General features: G+C 41.8%; 1 protein-coding gene across 17 annotated transcripts in view; it reads right to left on the minus strand.

Moving 5' to 3' along the window:
* Positions 1-632: 632 nt before the first annotated feature.
* LPP (LIM domain containing preferred translocation partner in lipoma) overlaps positions 633-25,125 on the minus strand; it is a 667,328-nt gene continuing 642,835 nt past the window's right edge. For all 17 annotated transcript variants that reach the window (XM_073895713.1, XM_073895738.1, XM_073895726.1 and 14 more), the window contains 3 exons: positions 24,362-24,540; positions 18,575-18,695; positions 633-15,852 (listed from right to left, as the gene is read on the minus strand). In XM_073895713.1, coding sequence (XP_073751814.1) covers positions 15,724-15,852; positions 18,575-18,695; positions 24,362-24,540 — 429 coding nt within the window. In that variant the 3' untranslated portion in view covers positions 633-15,723. The remainder of the gene's footprint in view (positions 15,853-18,574; positions 18,696-24,361; positions 24,541-25,125) is intronic.

Below are 25,125 nucleotides of genomic sequence, written 5' to 3' on the forward strand. Positions count from 1 at the left end.
CTTGTCTGTAAAATGAAGGTAAAAATAATTCCAGATCAGAGAGCTGTTAAAAATGATACAATGAACAGTGAAAGTTTTCAAAATGCTAAATTACTCTTTCAAGTGTCTGAGTCTTTCTTTCCTTTCCCCATATGTATCTATATCTATCAGCTCTAGTAGACTATAGAAGTCTTGAAAGCAGGAACTGTCCAATGTATACCCATATCCTTCAAGGTGCTAGTACAGAGCAGATTCTCAATGTTCGAGAAGTACAAACAGTATGGATGAAGAAGTGTGAAAAAGCCAGCCAATGTTGGTGGTTAAGTGGAGACCTCCTACCCCCACATCTAGGGACCCATTTGGGGGTTGGAGCCAGCTTTAAAGGCAAGAAATCCTTTACTTGGAAGGTTAAGACACAGAGTGGTCAAGTAATTTTAAAAGACATCCAACCTTAAGATCTTCTGTGCTGTTAGTGGAGGAGAGTGGGTGCCTTTATACTCCTGTTGGCATCATATTTGCTCTGAGAGGCATTCCCTTCTCAGAAGACCATCTGGAAAGCAAATGATATAAAAAAATGAATCACAGTAAAAGGGGTCAGAAGAAAGGAAACCAGGATTATCCAACTCAAAAAGAATTCCACACAAAGACAAGTATATGTAATAAGAAGTTTATTGGATTTCTAAATATAATAAAGGAGTTGCAGTTCTTTTACAGAAAAAAGGGAGTATCATTTTCATATTTATTCTTATAGAGCATTGGAAAAACATAATTGAGAGAAGAAACAGATAGAAGGTAAATAGAAATGTTTTAATATAATTGGATTATACATAAATACAAAGAAAATACCCAAATCACTTGCTTATAACAGGTTTTATTCTCTTATTTTCATAAGGAATCATGTGGGTTATTTTGGATAAGTCAGTGATGGTTCATGATGTGGTGGAGAAATGTGATTTTCTAAGAATAAAATAAGAAAGAGAAACCTATATTTTAGGAATATCATGGCTCTGTCAGTACCACACATGTGAAAAAAGGCATATTCCCTGTATGTGTTCGTGTGGCTTTCCCTAAAGCAGGGACTGTTATTCTGACTAGCAGCTGATCATGGTGGGGCTATCCTTGTACTCAGTGGGACGTTCTTGCTCTTAGTGGAGAGAAAACCTGGCCTCTCCCTGTCTCCCCCTTCTCCTTTCTCTGTCTACTTGTAAGTACCACTTAACATTTACACAAAACTCTCATAGTCATGGTCATCAGGTTGAAACCTGGAGCAGAGCCCTGTTGTCTCTCCCCGTCCATCTTGTTTCCACGGAGAAAACCCCCCATATCCCAATACTTCTTCTGACACCACACAGAGATTCTTCAACTCTTATCTAGCACTGACATCTGATTCTCTAAAAAATAGAAAATGACTAGTGTTGAAATTGGATAAGGTAAAAACAGAAAACGAACGTCAACAGGAAGAGTAGACATTTTTAGTGAAGAGTATCACTCTTTCTCCAAGGAGCCAACTGGTCTCATAAAACGATGACAGCTAAAGCAGGGTGGTCCACACTCGAGATTATGCAACAGTAATCTGTTCCAGCCTCATCCCTGGTGCATGTAGGGGGGCTCCTTATATGGAAGGCAGAATGGTGGCTGCCTGCAGTGCCATGGAAACCATCTCCTATAGCTCGTCCCTCTTTACTTCCTTTTGGTGAAAGTGGGTGGGGCAGGAGATAACTTTGTGACCAAGACGACGTCAAGAGCTTCCTTGGAGAGAGGCTAACTGGAGGCATCTCTCTTTCCCAAAGGAGAGGCGTATTCAAATGCACATGGAGCCAAATGACTTAGAAGGAAAGAGAGCGACTTGGCAAGTGTAATTTGCCAGCTGGTTGAGTCAGACGACACATTGAGAAAGATCTTTTTTGGAAGCACGTCCTCCCTTCAACCCTTTTCCTAAAATCATGCACGGCCTACCTCGTCGTCCTATTTCCCCAGACCCTCTCCTATGCCACACCTGGAGAACAGTCTCTCCTTCCAGGCTGTGCGGCTGTCCCATCAGCAGCAGCTATGCTTGCAATACCCATGACAGAACTATGGAAACAAAAGCCACTCAGTAACATACGCTACTATTTTTAGGAGTCAAAGTAAAGATGCTCTAAGGATCTGGCAAGGACGTTTGGCCCTCTGAGCCTCCAATCCTCCTGGCCAAGACTTTTCTTTCATTTTCACTGATGTTAGCCTGAGAGATAAAAGGAGAAAAAAAAATGTGCTGACATTCTAAACCCACCAATGCTTAGTTTATAAAACACACATCTGACGCATATCCTAATACAGATCCTGGCTCTATTAATTCTCTCGAACAATGCTTCCTTCTGACTGAATATTCCAATTCCATACAGCATCGAGGCCCCTGAAGCAGAGTACAGGAAGCCTCAGCGGTATGCCTCCATCCAGTCGGATATAAATATAAAGTGGCTGTATCAGCAAGGAATGCTCAGGGAATGTGTTTGCAGCCTGTTTCACGGTGCCACTCGAGAGGGGATATTGGAAATGAGTGACTTTCTTCCATTTGGCAAGCGTTCCTTATCTTAGCACCTACTCCTTTAGATGGTATGTTTTTGAAGGCTGCACAGTATGACTCTGGGTACCGTGTGTACATACATATGTAGGAATAACGTTTATGTTTCTCAGAATAGGCACTTTTTGAAGGCAGTAAATCTAAAAGTAAAGTTAATAGAGCCTATATTTAGTGCTCATCTTCTCACTTTGCTGATGTGTATGCTGAACAGAAGATCACAGATTTGAGTCAGTCTCGCAAAGAGGCCGGAGTCGGCAAATGGCTATATTCAGAGCTGGGGAAGTCTTGCCAACTCAACTGTAGCTGTTAAAAAGGCAGACTTGGAGAAGGTGCAATCGTTTTTCTCAAAGGTGACGGCACAGAAGGAGAAAAGCCTGTGACAGAGCCACGAAATAAAAGCTCGTGTGTGCAGCTCAGAGAAATTACTATCCTTGGGCTCCTTATCTCCATGTCACGTCTCCTTCATGGCACACATTTGCTACTCAGGAAGTTCTTCCCCTTCCTTTTTCTTTTGGTGCGTCTCATAATTGCACATATTCCCAGGAGAGAAAGAGCCCCGAATCTGCTAAACTAATGATAAATGTGGAGTTTAAAAGACAAAACAAAACAAAAACAAAGTAGTTCGCTGCGCAGATAGCCTGGAAGAAGTTAACCCTCCATCCAGCGGTGAAAATGCTGCATCTCAGTTTAAATTTTCACTTAAGGCACATTCAATCAGACGATAATTTTATTCATGCTAAAGGATCAGACAATCAAGTGTCATCTTTAATTCTGTTTGCTCTTGGATAGGTTTCCTGAAAAAGGACAAGGACAGAATCCAGATTTTTAGGGGGGAAATAGATTCTGACTTTGTTTACTAAGGAAAGAATTCTTGGATCACTTGCTTATCAGCTTTCCCAAGAGAATAAATGGGGAGTAAAAGGAAGAACGTCATTTAAACGTGGTTTTGCAACTACTTCCCTATACATACTGGTGACAAGATTTAGTTTCCAGGGTCCTAAATCTCTTTCATCAAGGATGCGTCTCAATTCTGACATTTCAGTGGAGTGAGGAGGCCGGCATGGTGTCTACCAGTTTCAATTTGCTACCGAGTGAGAGAGGTCTGAGGCACTTTGGCTCTTTCTGGCAATTTCTCCCTGATACATTGATGTGCTTGGCATAGCAACTAAAAACGAAGCAGAAGGGTTAGTAAAATGCAAACACTGCCTAAATATCAACTTGCCTTTTACTATTTGAAATTAAAATCAGGCCATTTCTATTGTTGGCATGTAACTGATAAAAATCCCGTTTCCTCTGAAGTCTGAGTTTGAAGGAATGAAACACATTGGCAGATACATCATAACCTGGCGATGCTCTTCTCCTACTTCTGGCTTATGGTTCCTAAGTGGTCATCAGCTGTCACCCACAGAGAAAACGAGATGAGAAGGTATTGGATTCCACCCCCCCCTTTATAATTAAGTTTCCCAAGAAAGAAAAGAAAGGAGACATGGATCCAAGAAAAACTAGCTTCTCCCTTTTACATTTTCTAAAGCAGTTCAGAAATGGCGTTAAATAATTTGGTGAGGAAAGACGTCCAGACTTAATATTTACTCCCTCATGATAGAGTACATGGAGTCGGGAGAGGAAGTGTGATTTCTCTTGGCATGGAGCGAGCAGGCACCTTCCAACGTGGTAACACGATGCATTGATAAGAATGGCCCAGGAAGAGGCTTTACTCTTCTCCCCACAGATAGAAATGTAAAGAGAGAATCAGGCAGGAGAGAGAAATACTTTCGTTTCCACCCCCACCTCAAATTGCTTTGGCATATTTTAGGAGATAAATGGATCCATACAAAATTTCAAGAGCTTTTTCTTTTCCTTTTTGGCAGCCACAAAAATGGGTCAGGTCTAGGAATTATTAATTTCCTGGCCTGAAAAACCCAAGTGTTTTAAAATAAGGTTTCTTTTTTGAAGGATCGGCTTTCTTGGAAGACGTCTGTATGTGCATATGCGTGAGAGTGTGTGCACGCACGTGCATGGGTGTGTGTTTGAAAGACAACGCAATTGTGTTTTCCCTACATATGGAGAACTGTATCATGTAGAATGGAAGAAGAAAAAGTTTTATTCATAATTTTCTTTACATTATGTAAAGGGAGATCAGGGTTGGTGACGCCCTTTCTTTTTTTTAAAGGGCTGCTTCTCCATCTTCACTGCCTCACTGTCCTTTTCTTCCCGCTAACGAGATGTCACAGGCTCCACCCCGGGGAGTCTCTACCCAGGCGTACTCACCCATATCATTCTGGAGAGTTCTCAAAATTCTTCTTCTTCTAGTCACCCACTCCTGAGTGTGTGTGGGGGGGTACTCCGTCCATCCTACAAGAACCGCTCTCCAAGGCTTCAGCCAGAGCATTTCTCAAGCCTCACAGGAAGACGAGGCACCTTTCCAGGCTCTGAATGTTGCCATTTCTGCCAAGGGTACTAGCGCACTGGCCCCACTGGCATGTCCTGTGTGTGCCAGGTGTGAAGTATGGAAAGGGGTGAGTGGCCATCTGTGCCTTCACTTGGCCCTCATGAATCCCAGGGAATAACCAGAGAGATGGTGAGAGCGGCGTGATGGATGGTAGACTCTAGGGAGGGAAAAGCCTAAAAAGCTTATTAGATGAGATCATTTTACAGGTTTCCTACAGGAGATTTAACTCAGATGAAGAGAGAATATCTTTGCAATCGGTTCACAGATTTTAACCGGAAGCCAAACAACTATAATGAGAAATGGGAGGAAATGAAAGCCCAAGAGCACGCATCAAAAGGCACATTCCTGAGAGATGCGGCTCAAGAGAAAGAATGGTGAGTTGTGGGACTGCCCTGTAGGGCAGCTTCTAGAATATACACAGAGGCTTCCAAGTAAGCATCCTGGGAACAACACAGTACCAAACTCACTGGAATAAGTTTCCACGAATCACAAAACCATACCGGCCTGGGCAGCCTTGTCTCTCCAACGGCAAACACCAAATGTGGAGCCGCGTTCAGTCCGGCAGCCTCTGTTCCCAGACGTTTCAAGGTCATGGGTGGGTGGGGTGGTTGGGAAACGCCTGGTGCAGTGACAGACACCGTGGGCCTCAACAGCTGGGAACCGAGAGGAAGAATCCTAGGCATTGTTTACCTACAGAGCAGTCTCCGTCTCCGGGGGGCATAAATCGTAGCCCACGGGAGAGAGACCTGTCTTAAGGACCCAGTCACCTCTGCCCTCCACTGCATTAGAAATGACATGATCTCGGGTGACAGGCTGCACCTCACCATTCCAGAGCTTTCCCCTTCACGCCAAGGAAAGCAACTGTCTCTGGGGAGATTTGCGGGCAGCGTGCTGCAGCGCCACAGTTTGTCCTCGGGGGTGGCCTTCCCCCACGGCCATCAGCACAGGGCTGATCAGACAGAACGCCCGGGAGTTTCCCACAAGACCGCACGGAGGATGTGCGCAGGCGCTAAGCGATCGCACGTTCCGCTGTGCACACGTGGCTTGGCCACCTGAGGTCTGTAACGGGCTAGGAGAATCGCCCTGGACGCCTTTGCACGGGGGACACGTTAGTCTGGGCAAAGCGCACGTTGTGCTCGGAGGTATTCTGTGCCCGGCAAGTGGCCGCCGCAGAGAGCACTGGACTTGCACGACCTGGCTGTGTCCCCAGATCCGCCACTTAGCAGCTGCATCGCTTCTGGCAAGTCACTGAACGATTCCCAGCCTCGGCTCCCTCTCCTAGGATAGGGCTATTAATAACCTTCCTCCCAGGGCTGTTTCATGTGTGAAAGCCGTTTGTAAGCTCGCTCAGGAATTATTATTTTAGAGCTCAGACAGCCACCCCCAGGTCCGGCCCAGGAGACTGGTGACAGGTTCTGCCAAGAGGGCCCTCTAATTCAAACCTGGGGATGTCTTAGAGGATGACGGTCCACGGTAACCCGGGGCACGGCGGAAAGAATGTATACATTTCTACCTAAGACTGCAACATTCTATCACCCTGTGATATCACCCCCAAGAATGATTTCCTCTGGCAAAGAACTAGACAGAAGTAAAGAGTTTCAACAGAACCGCTATCTTTTGCGTTTGACTTCTTCCTTTTTAGAAGTGGAGATCAGGCATGGACATTTTTTAACATTTTAGGGCCATTATCAGCAGGCCAGGCAACTGGAGGGTACTGTTCATGGGCTGGGCACTGGGGGAGGGCATAGAGCTATGTATGTAATCAACTGTCAGAACAATTTATCTTTTGAGTAAGAAAATAAAAACAACAAAAGTCGCCAACTCTAAAACCTGGCCCTCAGAAAATCCTATTTTTTAAGGATGTTTAAAAGTTTTTTAATCTTTAGCTAAAAATAAAAAAAAATTTTTTTTAAAGTAATGTGTTGCCAAAGTGAAAAAAAATATCTTTGGAAGGAAAATGACGGGAGGAATAACATTTTATTATGCACTAAGGCTGAGTTTTGTGTGGCACTCAGGAGAGCGTAATCCCCAAACCTGGTTCTGCTTCAGAGTCAGGGGGAGCTTGGAACAAAGTGTGCTGGAGGAAATGGAAGACCCAAGAAGTCATGAGCTTGTTGATGCAGCTCTGTGATGCTTACACAGAGTCTGGGTTATCACTTAGCAGTGAATCAGTAAGGGAATTTTTAACACCAAGTGGAATAGATGATAGCAGGGTCCTTTCCAATTGTTGACCTAACATAATAGGAAAATAAGGATGTCTTGCTTCTTCTCTTGCAGGGGTTCAAAAGACACGTGTGTTTGCTCCAAGAGTAGAGTATCTGTGTTATAGAGCTTCTTGTTCATACTGTATGTGCTGGATTATATTTTGGCAGCTCCTTCTATCTTCCAATTATAAAGAGACAAGATAGAAAATAGCAGTTGAATTAGCCCTCTGTGCCTTTTACCTTCCCATTGACCCTGAATATTTGGAATTTTTTTCTCCTGTTAAGGAAATTCCAGAATCTGTAATATTTAAAGTAGAGGATCTTTTCTGAAGATAGTTTGTGCTTTTCTATTGTTTCTAGTGTCTTAAATATTCTTCCTTCAACTTCCACATCAAGTCAATGAATCAGTTCAACATTTCTTACCAAATTTCACTCCTCCATGGAGCCCTACTGATGCCACTGGGAAGTAGTACCCTTCTTATTGCCATATTCCTGAGTACCCACTGAACCTGTTTGATCTTATTGCAGCTGGACTGAATCAAAGTTACTTATGTTCTCACAGTAATTATTAAATTAAGATGAGCAAGGGATAAAGAGGTTAGAAAGACAAAAGTAAAGAGAAATACAGAACTCCTAAGGACAGTTCCTAACTGAACACGTAGGGAAGCTGCTCACTTGGTCTAAAGGGCAACGTCTCTAGGTACAAATATTTGAGCACAGGAAAATGGAAGTGAATGTCAAAACCAATCAGCAAGTACTTATTTATCTCGAACCCCTATAAAGTATCCAGAACTCTTTTTGCATATTCAGCATGGGAACATGGACAAAAACTGTGCTATTACTGAGAAGACAGAGACAAAGGGAGAGGGTTACAGAGACTTTCTGAACATTAACCAAGAAGTGGGACTCTCACAGATGGCATACAGGTTAGCTTGCCTCTCGTTTTCAGAATGACTTCGAAATATCAAAAATCAAAAATAGTACTGAACACAATGTAAAAGGTCTGTTTTGTACACATGGAAGATCTAGCCTCATCTGCCTTCCACTCTCCTGGGTCTGAGTCCTTGGTGGAAATTTCCATGTTGACTATCAGTTTCCTTTGGGTGACTTCAATTCTATTTACTTTCAACCCCCAAAGAAAGTGTTTCCACCTAGCCTGACCCAAGGTGATTACTAAGTTTCATCGAGTAGAGTGAAATAAAATTAGGAGCTATTTGTCCAAGTGTTCAAAGGAGAAGCAGAAAGGTGATTGGATTTGACACAATGTCAATAAATGGGAGATTCAGACGTTAGACTTGTTTTGCAAAGCCCTGGAGACAAATTTATATGCAGCACGAGGAAGAACTTTTGTAGAAAAGAGCTGCCCTAATAGTAGAATGGACTGCTATGAACAGTACTACATACTGGCCAGGTCTAAGATATGGGATGGTGACTTGCTAGCAAAATAACAGAGGAGATTCAGGTCCTTAAAGAGCCCATGAGTCTATGTTTGGGAACACCACCGATGGATGTCTGGGGTCAGCTAGAACTCTACACTATACTAGTGTAGAACACAAGATAACATAGTGAGACCTGTCTCATTCTTGGTAAACCATTCTACTTCTGGGGTTGAGCAGTGAACTAGAAGCTACATTCAGTGTCAAGTTGACCGAATCCATTATGTGGGTTGTTTAATAAGACTGCTGTTTGGGTCAATGAGTTAAATGCCTATCAGAGTTAGATGAATAAATTCGGTTTTCTCTTGTCCCTAAGTGGATGAGTAGCTTGGAAAAATTTAAAAAGGCATATTGTAAGGAAAGATTAATGCAAGTATCTTAAATTATTACAAAGGAATTAGCTGTAGGTTTTCCCCTCTCTCTAGTATATATAACTTTTCGCTTGTAGAGTATTAATTTTTGTTTATAACAAAGGCTGGAAATAGAGATATGTATTAGCGTGGTTAGAGACTGTGGATAAATTAAGTAACAATCAGAAATAAAGACCAAAGCTTTTAGTATTTTTTTTTGTGTGTGTGATTTCAAGGGGGGAAATGTTCATGAATTTAATAAAAATGCATCTTCCATACCACTTTCCACAGAAGAAGCCACCTGCATGTTGGATAACCAAAACGGTGTCTACATCTTCTTGCACAAGGGGCAGGAAAGTAAAATAGAGAAAGGGACAGGTGTCCTAGGTTTAAAGGAAAATAAGCCATTTTATATTTCCTTTTTTTAAAGTTACTAAGTTAAGTTAGTTTCCTGTGTTTGCAACTAAAAAAGAGAAAACTAGTAAAAATCAGTTATAGTTTGGCTGTTTAGGCACGACATTACAGATAGTGGATGATTGGATTTCACCAAGAGAACAACGGACCTAAACTCCTACTTACTGTCATCATCAGGTAAGTACTGGAAAGGGAGAAAACACTGCATGTGTGAAAAGAGAAACTTCTAACCGTCAGAGATGCTTAGGGTGCGGTGCGGTGTGCCCAAGAATATGTCAGAATGTGTATCACCATCTTCTGACGGTGAGAATGAGAATGAGCTATGCCCCTCTCTTGGAGGGGGTGAAAGGACATGCGCTATAAATTCCTGGAGTAGCTACGAACCCTGTCATGGGGCCTAGCAGCTACTCTCACTTCACTTTCTTCTGACAAGGGAAAAATATAGTCACTATATCCATAGTGATTTTTAAATACCTCATAAACCTGGAAATATGAATATTTTACTAGCTTACTTGCTTAAACAACTGCAATTGCTGATGCCTAAAACCCCTCCGAAAGGTCTCGGAGTGACACTTTACAAGAACTCTCCTGCCATCATTTTAATTGTAGACTGTCTCGTTTCTTAAATCCCTCCTTATTTTCCTGAATCCCACTCTTCTTGGAGACAGGTTGAAAAAACAAACAAACAAACAAACAAACAAAAGACAACCCCCCCCCCAAAACAACATACCCACTGAGACTTGGCAACTTCACTTATGTATTGAATTAAATATGTATTAAGTATGTTTTACCTTCCTCACATGTGACCCTCTGAAAAGGGAAAATCAATGTCAATGTCAATCCTGTGAAAACTTACAAAAAGTCAAAGTGAGAGCAGAAACCAAAGGTGAAAATATATCCCTAGAAATAGAAGCTTTTTCCAAACAGATTTTTAAAAAATGGACACAGAGGGCATATTTTTATCAATTATTAGCCAGAGTTCAAAAAAATCTCAAAGCCGAATTTTAGCAAAATGCTTTACTGAGAGACCCAGACTTGTTCTTCTCAGGTTGCTTTTTTGCTTTTTATAAACATACCACAGGCCTGTGAACTGTGCTCTAGGAAGAACTGTGGCGCTGACCTACCCCCTGTAAAATACTGTGATTCAACTATTAGGACTTAATATTATGCTCATAGGCAAAATGCTGATATGTGTAAAAATTCTGGAAGGATAATAGTTTTTCCTTGCCATGAGGAAAATTACCAAGCTTCATTAGGAATAAAATAATATGCCACACCACTTAAAAATATGATTGTTTTCTTGGCCAAAATGTTTTTTTTTTTTTTAATTCTTAACCTAGTCTTAGAAAGATCACTTTGCATATAGCTGAGAAAAGTAGGGCAGTCATAAATGAATTTGCCAAGAACTCTATGATCTGAATCCCTGATGAAAACTCATTAAAATAAAACTGAAAGACTCTATTATCTCATCTCGCTTTATGAATAAACACAATCTGGAAAATATGCCCTTATAAAGGAAGGATTTATGGATGCCATGTATATTTGACGGTAGCCTTCTTCCCTTCATATGGTCACAGTTCCGTAAAGATCAGAATGCACTGATATAATTTACTTATGAAAAGTCCAAGCACAATAATATTATTAGGTAGGATGAAAAGCAGGACAGAATGTAAGAAAGGAAGGCAGGAAGAGAAAAAAGAGGAGGGAGGAAAAGAGGCGAAGAGGGAAAGAGGAAAAATTCTCACCAAACCGTGGAGCTTTAATCAGATAATTTTTTAAAGGTTTGAAATAATATGTAATATGCTGTCCAGACAACAGTCTCTTGAGAAGAGTTTCATTCTATGTATCTGTCATGTAAATAACAACCTAAAATGCCCACGGTTGTACCATAATAATGACTCAGAACTCAACCTGTTCTGTCCACTATTAAATTAAGACAACAGACAAACCAAAAAGCTATGACAATTACTCAAAGTGGATATGCTGAACGGGTGGTAAAGGCTCAAATGGAAGTCTGACTTCATTATCTGACTAAAACCAGAGAAAGACCAAACATAATCACCAACAACATCCGAAACATCACTTCCTGGCATGAAAGTGTTTTCTTTAATTCAGGAATTCACAAGGTCCTTCCAAGAGACAAGGAGAAAAGAAACACTATTAGAGCACATTAAGATAAAGAGTTTACACTTCTCTGGATTTTGTTTTCCTTTTCGATGAGTGTATTTTGGAAATCTGGGAGGTGATTACTAATACTATGGACTCCCCAGTGGAGTATTCATAGTGGCGTAGAGACTCTTTAAAAATAAGGCACACATACATGTTGCTCTCCGATTGTCTCCCACGGAAGTGCCCCGAGAGAGTGATCTCAAGAAAGGGACTTCAGGCACATTCTGCAGAGGTATATCTTTTTCAGCCTACTGGTTTCCTACAGATGGCGAAAGCAGAGTATGGAACATGCTGTCATATTTCATTCATAACACACATGTACTGTAGCTCGAGGCAACAGATGGACAATCACTTGTTTAAACTACAAATGTGAAATACTAAGGTAGCATGGCAATATTTCTAGAAATGTCTATGAGAAAAAGAAACCTTTCTGAGCCAAGAGGAGTGGTGAGAGGCTGGGAGGTCACATCAGTGTTTCCTGATCTCCCTAGCAGCTGCCATAATTTCCCTGACACCCTTCAAAACTTGATGATGGAGGGATCAGGGGGCAGCCGACACAGATTTGACAGGAGAAGCCCGAACTATGTCAAATAGAAATAACACTGTTATTCCTGGCTGGTTCACATTAATAGGATTTTTACCAACGAGGAAAACTGTTGGAAGTTGTGTTCTCAGAGTCCTGTCTATATTCTATAAACCCTCTACTACAGTCCCGTTGTAAAAGTGCTCTCTTTCTTCCTCTGAACCCAAATAAAAACACTTGTTTAAATGTAGTTAGAGTTTTATATACTTTAAACATCACCATAAGCACCTTCGCAGAATCTTGCGTGGTGAGGAAACAATGATAGTGTTAATAACTCGGCTGCGTTAGTCAGCATACAGCCAATGAAGTAATTTTGATCAGAGAAGTTGCCCCTACAAAAATAATGTCAACGACAGGAAAAAGAACCCACATTTTTGAGCTGCAGAGATGTCCAGCATCTCAAAGCCTTGATGTCCCATGTTGGGACACATGACTTAGTTTTGAGTTTTAAATGCAATTTTGCTTGCAAACAAGATTCCACGTTGAGTCAGTGTGAGCTGGGATCCAGACAGTGAAGAAATTGGATTTTGAAATGGTGTGCAGAGCCCATGACATAGTGGGTTTTTTTTCCTTTTCCACATCTCTCATCAACACATAATTACCAAATATTTGTGTTCTTGACAATTTTTTAACAAACTTCCTCTTATAAATTCTGATTTTTCTATTATTTTTGAATTTAAATATCAAGGCAATATACCAAAAGACAAAAGAATTATAATTGTTAAGGTTATATGATCTTTCTGTCTCTGTTATAGGCAAAATTTCATGTAACTAAAACAGTAAAGAGTGATTTGGCATTGTTTAAACCAAATGATTAATAGAAAAGACAAGAAGGCAATATAAATCATATACTTAAGAAATCCTGGAATAAAATATGTAGGATCCTTTCCTTATTATACCTTGTGAAAGAAAAGAAATCTAAATCTAAATATTTCTGCATATGTGTGTGTGCACATTCATTATTATAAAAGTATAATAGGTCTATATTAAAAAGAGATTTACTTTAAAACTCTTTGGTAAAGATACTCTGAGGTTATGTGATAAAAATGTACTATAAAGATTGAAAGCAAGCAGTATTCTGGCAAAGCCACACTGATGGGTCTGTGACAGCATTTTCTTATAACTCTCTCTCTCTTTAAAATGTTTTGGCTTGTAAACATTTTAGTTACACAAGGACTTAAATGTAACAAACAAGTAGAATGTTATTGCATTTTTATAGTATAAATATTTCATACATTTTCCTCTTTTGGCAAAATTCATAATAATATGACTGTACTTCAAGAGATAAAATCCATCTCTCAATAAATTGGGCTTTTGGCCTAAACACAATTTCCTCCAAGTACTTCATAGAAAACAAATTGCTGAAGCCATTCAAGCAAATTACATTCTCTCTCCAAATGTCTAATAGTCAGTGCTCTTTGAGGTCATCAGCATGTCTGATCTTGAATGTGGAGGACAGAAATTCAGAGATACAGTCACTATTGTATCCTAAAATTCACATGCTGCCCAAAATGAATCCCATTGTATTTCACATTAAGAAAAATATAGGACCAATGGTAAGAGTAGCAAAGTAAGGAAAGACAAAGTTTTCCAAGAAAACTTTGAAAAGTTGCAACTTCGGCGGTCACTTTGGGTGACCAAGGCAAAAGAGCCACAAATTAACTTAGATGAGCTAATGACCATAGGCTTAAGAATTTCTTACTGAAATAAAAAAAAGAAAACTGAACCATTTTTACAATCATTCCTACTAAAGTAAAATAAATGTAATTGGAATTCCTGAGGCATGGGGCGTAATTCAAAACACGCACAAATAATTTTTCATTTCTGAGTGCTAAAATTAAAAATTAAAATAAAAGACTAAAAATCGACGTTACATCTTTATGATCATGAAAAAGGTATTTGTGGACCCAGGGAAGGGTATGCAAGGGAATGTAACTATATTTGTTATATTTGATTTCTTAAACTGGGTGTTATGTATACAGGGATTCATTATATTATTATTTATATTTTGTGTATACTTAAAATACTTCATAATTTAAAAGTATATACTTGTGGAAGATTTGAAGAAATGTTTAAGAAATCTCAATCCAAAATACTTGATTAGTTTACAAAATGGCAACCTGCCGTGACGAAGAGGGGCGTCTCTTTAAAAGAAACAAGTTAGAACCCAATAGAATGGTTCTATAGTTGGCAAGCAAGCATTTCAATGCCCAGTAAGAGTTTGAATAAAGATTCCAGGCAGAGACTCTCCATATTTTTAGCTCAGAAAGGCAATTTTTTTTTCAGCGATTGTCTTTGAAAGTGTGGTATAAATGTCACATCGATGATAAGAAAACATCTCCCGTGATATGCAATTTGAGTTGCGGAGGGATTATGGGAGTGATGAAACTGTGGTTTCACAATTTTTTCAAGCTTTCCTGTCTTTTTAAAGTAAATTAAACAAAACTCTACAGTTTTATTTTCTGTGCTCTGATTTGCAGTTGTCAGGCAAAAAGGACTCGGGCCTGGGGGGCAAAAAAAAAAAAAAAAAAAAAGGAAGACTAGGAATAGTTCTTTACAACTGTCTGCTCTGGAGAAAACTCAACTTTGGTAGTTGTGTTTGGATATTATTAAAAAAAACAAAACAAAACAAAACAAAATACAACCAGGGCAATATTTCTGAGATGAAAAGTGGGACAGTATTGGAAATGCTATGTTCCAGAGAAAACAAAGTTTGTCTGAATTATGATGTCTAGGTGGCATGGAAAAGGGAAATCTTAAGATGATATTGTGGGATAATAATAGGCTTTTCAAAATACCCCCAAAATGCTTTTTTCCCAGCATATCCCACCTGTAATTCCTTCAGGAAAAAAAAAAGCAAACTTTGGATCTCTCTCACCAATTACTATTTTCAAATGAGCCCTGACCACTGGTCACTAGAGATTTTGAATTTCCAATCAAATTTGGTTGCAAATTAAATTTGGGCTTGTTTTAACCTATGTAATTTATAGCTTAAATTCTTTGTAGCCTAACGTATACATGGTACACTTTTTTTTTACCCCCAAGGGGCATGACCGGTTTAGAGCAACAGAAAGATGTACTTTTCAATACACAGAAAAAGAATGGCTATCCTTTCTGATCACAGGCCACGTGGAACTGATAGAATAGACCCTTCAAGCCTAAAAGCACCTGTGAGTTGGCCGACTCACCCAGGAAAAACTGTGTGACAGCAAATACCACACTAAAAAAAGCCATTCAACCAGATGAAAAGTGAGACAAACATAGGGATTAAAAGTTACAGGAATGCAGAAGTGAATGGGATGGAGTATAATCCGTGCAAAAATGTGGAAGTCCTTGGGAACAAAGGCCCATCAAGGTCCTACATGATTAAATGTGAAATGTGTATTTGGTGAAAACTTAAAAAAAAAAAAAAATCTCATCATCTATGTGCTTCTAAAGAAAGGTTAATATTAGATGAAGAACAGAGACCATCCCACGGCTTGACTGCCTTTCCTGCATTTTCCCATTTCTTTTCTTATCTTTTTCTTGTGTTTCCTCTTCTCAGCACCACCCACTAACCAGCTAAGCAGGCGACTGAATTTAAAGGTCGGTGCTGGCCTTGGCGGTGAGCACCCTGATGCGGGCAGAGTTGCAGGTCTTGCAGAGGATGTGTCCGTCCAGAGGGTAGCAGCCTTGGTTATCTCCTTCAGACAGGAGACCACCACAATCCTGGAGAAACAGAAAGGATGTCAGTGAAACTGGAAACTACGGATGTGAGGACTGCATTCCTTAGCTTTCTGTTTGAGGCCTCCATAACGTGGCCCCTTACTACAGGGTAAAATGATCCCCCTCAGGTTACTTCATAGGAGAAGAACCCAAGGCTCTGGGGCCCCAAGTAGTAGTTTTGTTCTCTCACCCAAGCAACAAAAACAGCAAGAACAAGAGACAACAAAACAAGAGGAGATCCCTAACCGCTCAGTCATCTTTACCCTTTATTACGAGTCTAAGGATCTCTCAAAAGGAAAACACAGGCGCAGGGACAGAATTCCTTGGCCGTTTCGGGGCAGAAGCAGGGCTGTAGAGTGCCTCCTTCCAAGCAGAAGGGCCAGCCCTAGGCTCTGCAACCTGGCTCCAAGTGTAGTGGGAAAACAAAACCCTAAAGTGTGTTGGGAGTACTGGTTTGTGTTCTGGAGGAGACAGTGTGGTGCAGAGGAATGTGTTGGATGGGGAGACGGCCCCTCCCAGGGCACCCCTTAGCTCTGCCCCTGTGTCACTGAAAAGAGTTCCTGCATGTCCTACCTCACCAAGCTGTTGGGAGGATCAAAGAGGAAACTGGATGTGAATGTACTTTGAAACAAATGCAGGCAGCTACAGAGCTGGAAAGGATCAAAGGAACGTACTACTGTCAAAAGCACCTCCGCAGCTCCATTTTTGGAAAGTGTCATGTAACCGCCAAATACTGGCCCTTACCTTTGGAGGAAATGGAAGTTTCTTTGGAAAAGAAAAATACAGGACTTCATCTGGCGGTGTGTGGCCCTTGCTCACTTCAGCAGAAACTCGTCTAAAAGCCCACCACCGCCGCATGCCCTGCTTCTGCTGTCGACTAAGACAGTAAGGAGGTCGCTGGGGCTCATGCCTGCATTTGACTAACAGTGAAGGGCACGGCCAGAAAGGTTAGGGCCTACAACACCACACCCACCAACAGCAGCAGGAACCCAGACTCCCCGGAGCTGGCTTTGTTTGCCAAAACGAGCAAGCAGATATTCTGCCACTCTAGAGGCATTCCAGACACTGCATGATGGCATTAAATGAACTCTTCTCATTGTGGTAAAGAAAGAGGGAAATTTCAAAAATGCCATGGCCGTAAGCATTGAATGAGCTGAGCTCTACGGTCACCTGGGCACCATGAAGAGCCTGGAGTCAACCAGTGTTGGCACCATCAACGCCTTGACTCTAAGAACCCAAAGGGGCCACCCGGGGCGTCCAGCACAGGAGGGCCTGGTTTATAGAGATGGGGAGGTGAGGAGCAGAGGGGGAAGTGATTTCTCCAGTGTCCTGCAGTGTCTGAGGTACGACTAGAATGACGGTCTGTCCCCTTCTAATTCAGTGCTCCTCCCATGCTATAGCATGGTTTCGTAAACAAAAAAACTTCACAGGACTTTAAAGCAAACCTAATTTGTACTGCTCTCATTTCATCTGGAAGGAGAAAAGGCACCTTTCATGCAACTCTGGGCACAAAACACAAAACCATTAAAAGTCAAAGCCTATCGGTATGCATAGCAAGTGTGTGAGCAATGTTGGGAAGCTTTTCTTCTTTAAGCCTCAGTTTCTCCATCTGTAAAATGACCTCGAAGGCATCTATTAGCTCTTTCACACTTATGATTCAGGTCAGTTTTAAGGCTGGAGGTGGTTGTTCCTCTGTAGTCATAAAATCTGGTGTAAAAGCTGGTAGTTTATTATCTTTTCTCATGTTAAGGACCCAGAGAGAGAGGCCACTTGGGCTCTAGGGGAAAACAAAGGACCCCACATCAACCAGGTGGTGGGTTTCAGCTAGAGCAATGCGTGGAATGAAGGGAGTCCCAGAGAGCCAGGGGCGGCCCCGTCCCCGGTGCCCTGGGAAGATCACCCAGGGGGCCTAGATGAACCAATGTGTGAGGGTGTGGTGGTAAGGCAGTTTATACTCTTCTTCCCAGAGAGAAGAGGGAGCTGATAAGTCCTGTCCTCGGGAGAGCTAGTAGAAAACAAGAAAATGGCTTCAAAGGGGGTTCTCTGGGTAACTAGAAGCAGAATAAGAAAACATTTTAAAATCACTTTTTGAACGTAGTGCCCTTTTGATACGGATTATGGGAAGGACTTCTGCCTTTTGCTGTAGAAATGACTACATGTCCCTTGGGCAAGAAGCCTTCCTTGTCACTTCCAGCCTGGATTAGAGGCCACTTGTGTGTGTTCACAGAGCGCCTGTGCATACCTCCCTGGAGCCCTTAGCAGCCGCCTGACCGCCCATCTTATGTGCTCAGTCGGTGCTGTTAACTCAACCAATCTCCATGACTTGGAGCATCAAGTTCCCACCCCTCTGAGAGGTGTAAGACTCAGTGTAACGATAATAAGAATAGTAACAAGAATACCATTTGTCCCTAATGTAGCACTTCGTGATTTACAATGTCCTTTAATATACAGTTTTGCATTTTGGTCCCTCAGCCAAATTTGGGGAGGTTCATAAGAATCTGAGTCCTTTTCACAGGTGGGGGAATTGAGACTGAGTGGTAAAGTGACTTCTCCAGTGTCACTAGCATTAAATGAAGGCCTAAGATCTAAAACCCAAGTTCTGTGAACACAGGCACCAGGGGGCATTCCCAGATTGATTAATTGCTGTGTTTGAGAAAACCTGGCTCTGTTAGGCCTTTCAGTGCCTGTCATGCACTGACAGGGGGTGGGGGCGCTGACCACAGACCTCACAGCGGTAGCAATGAACATGGAAATCACGATCCAGAGCCACAATCCGGACAGTCTCCTCCTGGCCTGGGGCCGGCATGATAGGCTCCTTGCACACAGAACATCGAGGGGCAAATTTCCTGCAAATGGATACATAGGTCTGGTTAGATGCTGAGGATGGACACTGACAAAATGGGAGAGACCCAGAAGTGAAAAGAAAAGGAGTCAGCCCAGGGTCAGGACGTTTGCTCCAGCATCTTGTGTGACCTTGAGCAAGCCACTTTCCTTCTCTGGGTCTGCTTTCTCAGCTGTAAAATAATTAGACTTGGTGACTGTTGGGGTCCTTCTAGACCATGAACGTTGTGATCTTTGGTGAGGTGGGGAGTTAGTGTGTGTATTGCTTATGCATAAAGAGCATCTAGGAGCTATTGGCCACATGTGGCATGAAGTTCGCTGGTGGAGAGACTGCAAACATAGACCCTGGGGTAGGGCAGGGTCCTGGGGGCCCTTACTTGTTTCCTCCGCTTGACTTTGTCTTGCTTGACTTTTGCTCCTAGACTTTTGTATGTGCTCCCTGGGCCCCCCACAAATATTCTGAGGTTGGTAACTGTGTCACTCCCACTTATTAGAGCCTCTTTCTCTGAAACTGAGCTCTAGGAATTAACACAAGAAACCTCAGCCACATATCTTGTCAAAACAGTAGAGGTTACTGAGTTTAAATACACCAAACTTTACACCAAACTCACTACGACCAAGTCTGCACTTCCTAAGTTTCAGCTGTGTTAAACTCTGGTTTGAAAAGAACAAAAGTTCAAAAGCTAGAGTGTCTTAGCACGTCCAAAAGGTGTGGACACTTATGCGTGTAGGTAGGCATATACGTACGTGTGCTTTTGAAGTTAACTGTTGGGGAGGAATTTTAATATTTCCTGATCTCTTACTATTCCTTAATATGACCGATGGCTCTAAAATTTGTTTCTCATAACAGATTAAGAGGCTGCAAATACAGGCTGTGCATTCATCTGCATCTCCTGGAAATTAGGGGTGGCATTTGGGAAGGTGTGAAATGAGACATGATTTGAAACGGCCATGGATAAAAACTGAAGAGATGGAAAAATAAAAAAAAAAAAAAAGGACAAACAGACTGTGTGAGTTGGTTTTTTTCATGGTAATGGTTTTGAGATTAATGACATTAAAATTTATCTATTTGTAGTGAGACTGAAAAAGAAATAATGATAGTAATCTAATACTTTGCAGAGCACTTTATGGTTGTCAAAGCATTTTTACATACATTATACTCGATATGTACATATTAATTTTCTTGGCAGCACCCAAAAGGCATCTGTGTGGCTGCAATCTAAATAAATATGAATTAAGCAGCAGATCAATTGATTGCTATGAAAGAAAAATTAAAAGGATCATGGTACAACTGCAGCAGTAATCAGAGTTGTTATAATTGGCATTTTATGCGAGAAGTTTACACTCAGTGGTAAAAAAAAAAAAAAAAACTGCTTTGGACTACCTGATTATTTTTGAATCTGGGTCATCAGCAGTGAAATAAGCAGGCTTCTGGAATCCAGTGCAAAATTTCCTTTCCCCCAGCCCATCGAGACCATAAACTCAGTGAGGTCAGAAGTATGTCTTGCCCGTCATTGAACTGTGAGCTTGCCCTTCTTTCCTCAACTACAATTACTTACTTCTTTAGGATAAAATATCTTTCACTGAATTTGCCTATTTTAGTAGTAATTATTTGCACATCTTTGGGGACCACTAAACTGAGCTTCCAGCTGGCAGGTTTTGCTCAATCTCCGAACCTCCAGAAACAACTGTGACTGGGGCAGACAGCAGAATTTTAGGCTATATCTAACGAAATGAAGTGTTTGCCATATTGCTCTAATAAAAAGATGTTACTTGGACCTTTCCGTTCAATCTCAAGGTCCTTCCTCTTTGGAAAGGCGTAAATTGTATTCTTGCTGAGTAATGATTCCTTCCTACCAATTGGCCTCATTTCCATGATATGGGAAAAAACAAAGTGAAGAGACAGGAAGTGGTTTCCACAGTCCCTACAGTGTTCCTTGGCCGGCATTTTGAAGACTGTTCTAAATCCCAGGTGGTCAGTTTCAAGGCTCAGCTCACTAAGCAGACAATAATAATAATAATAATAATAATAAAATAAATTTGAGAAAAAAACACTTTTGATGGTTCAAACGGCTACCATATATTGTGTGCTTATTACGTGCCAAGCCTTGTTAAGCACTGTGCACTTGACCTCATTTTTCACTGACAGCAACATTATGAAGAAATAGTTTTTATCATTTCTGTTCACAGCCACAGGAACCAAGGCTCAGAGAGGGCCGGTCTTCATCATCTTTGTCCTGGCACATTTCTGGCAATCAGCAAATGGGTGCTGATTAGACAAATAAGTGGACGAGCATAATATCTCCAATAAGAAAGCACAGATAGTGAAATAAAGGCTCAATGCAATGAAAGGGTCAGTTAAATAAGCTGGCTTTTCTGAGCTCACTGTCCTGGCACTGGGAAAACAGAAATAAACTAGGACTCCAGCAGTCAGAATTGTGAGGGAGTTCTATATATTTCTGCATTTGGTCTATTAGCTGAGATACATAGATCCTGTCATGTTGCAAAAATGGTTGAAGGTGGTAAGGGTAAAACTCTGTGTGTGTATGTATATTCTTTATTACTAATCAGGCTATGGTTAAGTACTAGCTATACCTGATTTACAAAACCCTACAGAACATAGAGAAAGAGATATAAATTCAAACAGGGGAGAGGGAGGGGTTGAGGTCAGGGAAGTGTTCTCAGAGGAGGTGGTAAATGAGTTGGGGCTTGAAAGATGGTTATTTAGGTGAAAGGCGAAAGTGTGTGTGTGTGTGTTTTGATGAGGGTGGATACAGTCAGTTTGCCAGGGAACTAGTTTGAGCAGTCATCTGAAATAACATGGGAAAAGAGTTGGTACCTAATAGGATGGAGGACTTGGGCCAACCTTGACTGAAGGTGGTTATGCAGGGGATGGCCCATTTACAAGGCCTTAAGAATAGTATTTGGGAAACTTATTACTCAAAGTGCAGTCCAAAACCACTGGGGAGCTTGTCAGAAATGCAGAATTGTAGGTCCCACCTCAGACCTACTGAATTAGGAATTTGCAGCTTAACAAGATCCCTAGGTGACTTGTAAGCACATTAACATTTGGGAAGCACTGGTTTAGAAGACAGGATGCTAAGCAGGCGAGATGAATCCCTTGTCATGGGCCTTCTGTATCTCACAGTAACTTCCATTCCCAGGCTGCTCTAGTTACAGCCGAGCAAATCTTCCATGAATGTAGAGAAGCCCTTCCTCACTTCATGCCCTTCTTGATTTCCTGAGTTGTTCCTGCTGTCAGGAATCTCCATTTCTCACTTAAAATACTCTTCAAATTCTGCTTCCAGAAGCCTCCCCAGATCTCAGGGCCAAGTAATCTCCTCTGACTTGACACCTCAAGCCTTGGCCTCTGCCTGTCTCATCGTGTCTGGCCCCTTCTGCCTGATACCACACATACTCTGTGCTGATTCTCCCCCTCCTCCTGGCAAGCTCCTCGCTGACGGGCTTTTCTCTCTGTGTCTGTGCATTTTCTACCCCTGCAGTTTCTCTCCTTGTATCTCTCTCCTTTAGCACTGAGCACACAGAGGGCTCTCTGTAGACGTGGTGGAATTGAATTGAAAGGTGTTTCCTAAAAGCTCATTGAGGGAGACCAAGAACAAGGCCCCCCAAAATAGTCTGCAGAAGGAGGCTGTATCCCCCCATGTACCCTCTCGTTAGCCTGGCAGTGCCTACCCTGGGTGGGGCTTTTAGCTGTTTTGTGTTCCAGTACTTTCAAAGCTCAGAAACAGAGTTCTGTAAAATGTATCTCTACTTTCTAATCTTCCTCAAAAGACTGCACAAGACTGCATTCATTAAGGTTATTAGAAAGTGTCCTGAGGAAAAGAAGCCTTGGGTAGGGAAACAGGTTATGGGAGGATGTGAATATGTTGCTAATGACATTATTTAAAAAAAAAAATAATTTGTGCTTTAACATGTCATTGAATTGGTGGTGGTGGTGGGGCAGGGAGGTGGAGCTGGGCTTGGAGATGGCTCTTCCCTTTTAGCTGCTAAGACTGCTTGTCTGGAGTGTTGAGACCCACACACTTATGTCACCGGTCCCAAGTCTCTAATTATGCTCCTCACTCTTAGAAATGAAAGATAAATGGCAGAGATATAAACTTCCATTTGTCAGAATTGATTTCCTGTTTTAATTGGGGGGTGTAATAGATCAGTCTTTTCCAAGCAACAGAAACATGTATGCTTGGATTACATCTACCAGTCCTCCTTGGATTAGGGTACGTCGAAGAAAGGAGAGAAACCGTGACAGAAACACACTCCCCATCGGTATCTTTTCACTTCCCTTAAATAGATGCAGGTTTTTTTTTTCATGTGTAATTACAAGCTAAAAATATCAATAACATGTACAATTTATGCTGTGACTGCCCTTTCAAAGTGAGCCCTTACTTGTCTAATTCAGGTTGAGAATTCCTGCCTCTGTTTTTTGTTTTTGTTTTTTAATTCATTCAGCCTCACGTCTTTTGGTGAGGTTTTCACTTTCTTTGCTACTTGGAAAGTGGTCAGGAAATTCACTTTTAAAATAGTGGAGTCTCAGGTCCCCAAACTGCCTGTGGCAAGTTCCTCCTGATTGCTGACAATCAACAGAGTGGTGAAAATTAACCCAGAAAACTGCACATCTAGAGGTCATAAAATGGAGACCCAAACTGGGGAGCCACATGAGCTTTATCTCTGTGAGAACTTTGGACTGTCCTCAAAGACCCAGACTGCCCAGCAAGCAAGCCAGAAAGCCTCTGTGCCTACTACTTACAGATCATCGCTACAGCTTTCGTATGGTTCCCAAATATACGCAACAAATGTCATCAACCAATTCACCAACTAAGAAAGGGGCCAAATAAAAAGAAGCAAAAGACAAAACTGTACAATTTTCATGAAAACAGTAGCTATAACAGGGGAAAGAGGGCCCGATGAATGAGAAAACTGAATGAGGACACATTTTTTCCCAGGCCCATGAGTAAGTGGTCTTGACCTTGAGACTCTACTTTCTAATCTTCCTCAAAAGACTGCACAAGACTGCATTCATTAAGGTTATTAGAAAGTGTCCTGAGGAAAAGAAGCCTTGGGTAGGGAAACAGGTTATGGGAGGATGTGAATATGTTGCTAATGACATGAAGCAGACCTGGAATGCGAGAGGCTTGTATTAGGAAGAGGGAGTGGATTTTTCTGTGTCCATCTCCATCTCCCTGTGACCTCCTCTCTGAAGATGGGCAAAGATGTAGAGGTCAGCTCTAGAGAGAACCTTGGGCCGTCACACCTGTGGAGCTTTAAGACAGGCTCTGTTCTAATGACCAGACTGAAAAGCTCAGAGCCATTGAGCAATTTGTCCACTGTAACATATCTTGTTCATGTCTAGGTCAGGGAAGGCTACTCCCGGATTCTTCTTCTTTCCAATACACATATTCTGCAGCTGAGTCAACTTTCTCAGTATCAGAGCCACACAAAGATGTGACTGATCAAGCAGAAGCCAGACTGAAGGACCAGCTGGATTAACTGATACCCATTCCTGCATTAGAGGAGGGGATAAACAAGCTTCTTAAGGTCCCACCAAATCCTGAGATTCTACAGCTCTTAGAAGAATGCGTGGCCCAGATAGCAGGCAGTGAGAACAGACTCCAGGAGGACTGGCAGGCTCGAGGGAATAGTGTAGACTGCCTACTTGTGGAAGTCCTCAATGCAGTGAATGAGACCACCAGCGTCCACGGTGAATGGGATCCCATCAAGGCTGCGGTGGCACATCACACAGGTAAAGCAGTGAGGATGATAGGCCTTCCCGGTGGCTCGCAGAATCCGCTCCATGATGGGCTTGGAGCACACACTGCACTGCTCCAGGGTATTCTGGGGAGGGAAAGAAACATGCCAGTGTTAGTTTGGGACTTGCAGAGCTCCATGTATTTAGTCCCTTACAGCACGACCAGCACCTTACAGACACATTGGCTCGTGTGCCTATCACAGTACTTGGAAGAAGGTAGAGTGCGTATCAAGGAAACACATGAAATAGATCATGTGTCTTTTCTAAATCTACCCAGGTAGGTGGTGGCAAATCTAAGATTTAGAACACATGTCTTCTGACTTCTCTCCCTTTTCTACCATTATTGCAGGGTTGATGGCAAACATTTCTGTTAAGGCACATAGAGAAGACATTTCTGGTCCTGTTGCAGCAGTTCAGTTCTGCTGTCATAGGGTGAAAGCAGTTGTAAACAGTACTAAGTAGATGGGCATGACTGTATTCCAATAAAACTTAATTTACAAAAGCAGGCTGGATTTAGCTCACAGCTGTAGTTTTTTGACCGCTGAACTACACACCCCAGGTTCTCCACTGGAAGAACACTTCACTATTCTAAAACTTGATTAGTCATCAAAAACCTGGTAGGGTCACCAAGGACCTTAAGATTTTAGAGTGGTCTGCCTGATGATGGAGAC

Source organism: Callorhinus ursinus, unplaced genomic scaffold (assembly GCF_003265705.2).
Source record: "Callorhinus ursinus isolate GAN/ISIS: 27379988/994484 unplaced genomic scaffold, GSC_fseal_2.0 scaffold1, whole genome shotgun sequence".
NCBI lineage: Eukaryota > Metazoa > Chordata > Mammalia > Carnivora > Otariidae > Callorhinus > Callorhinus ursinus.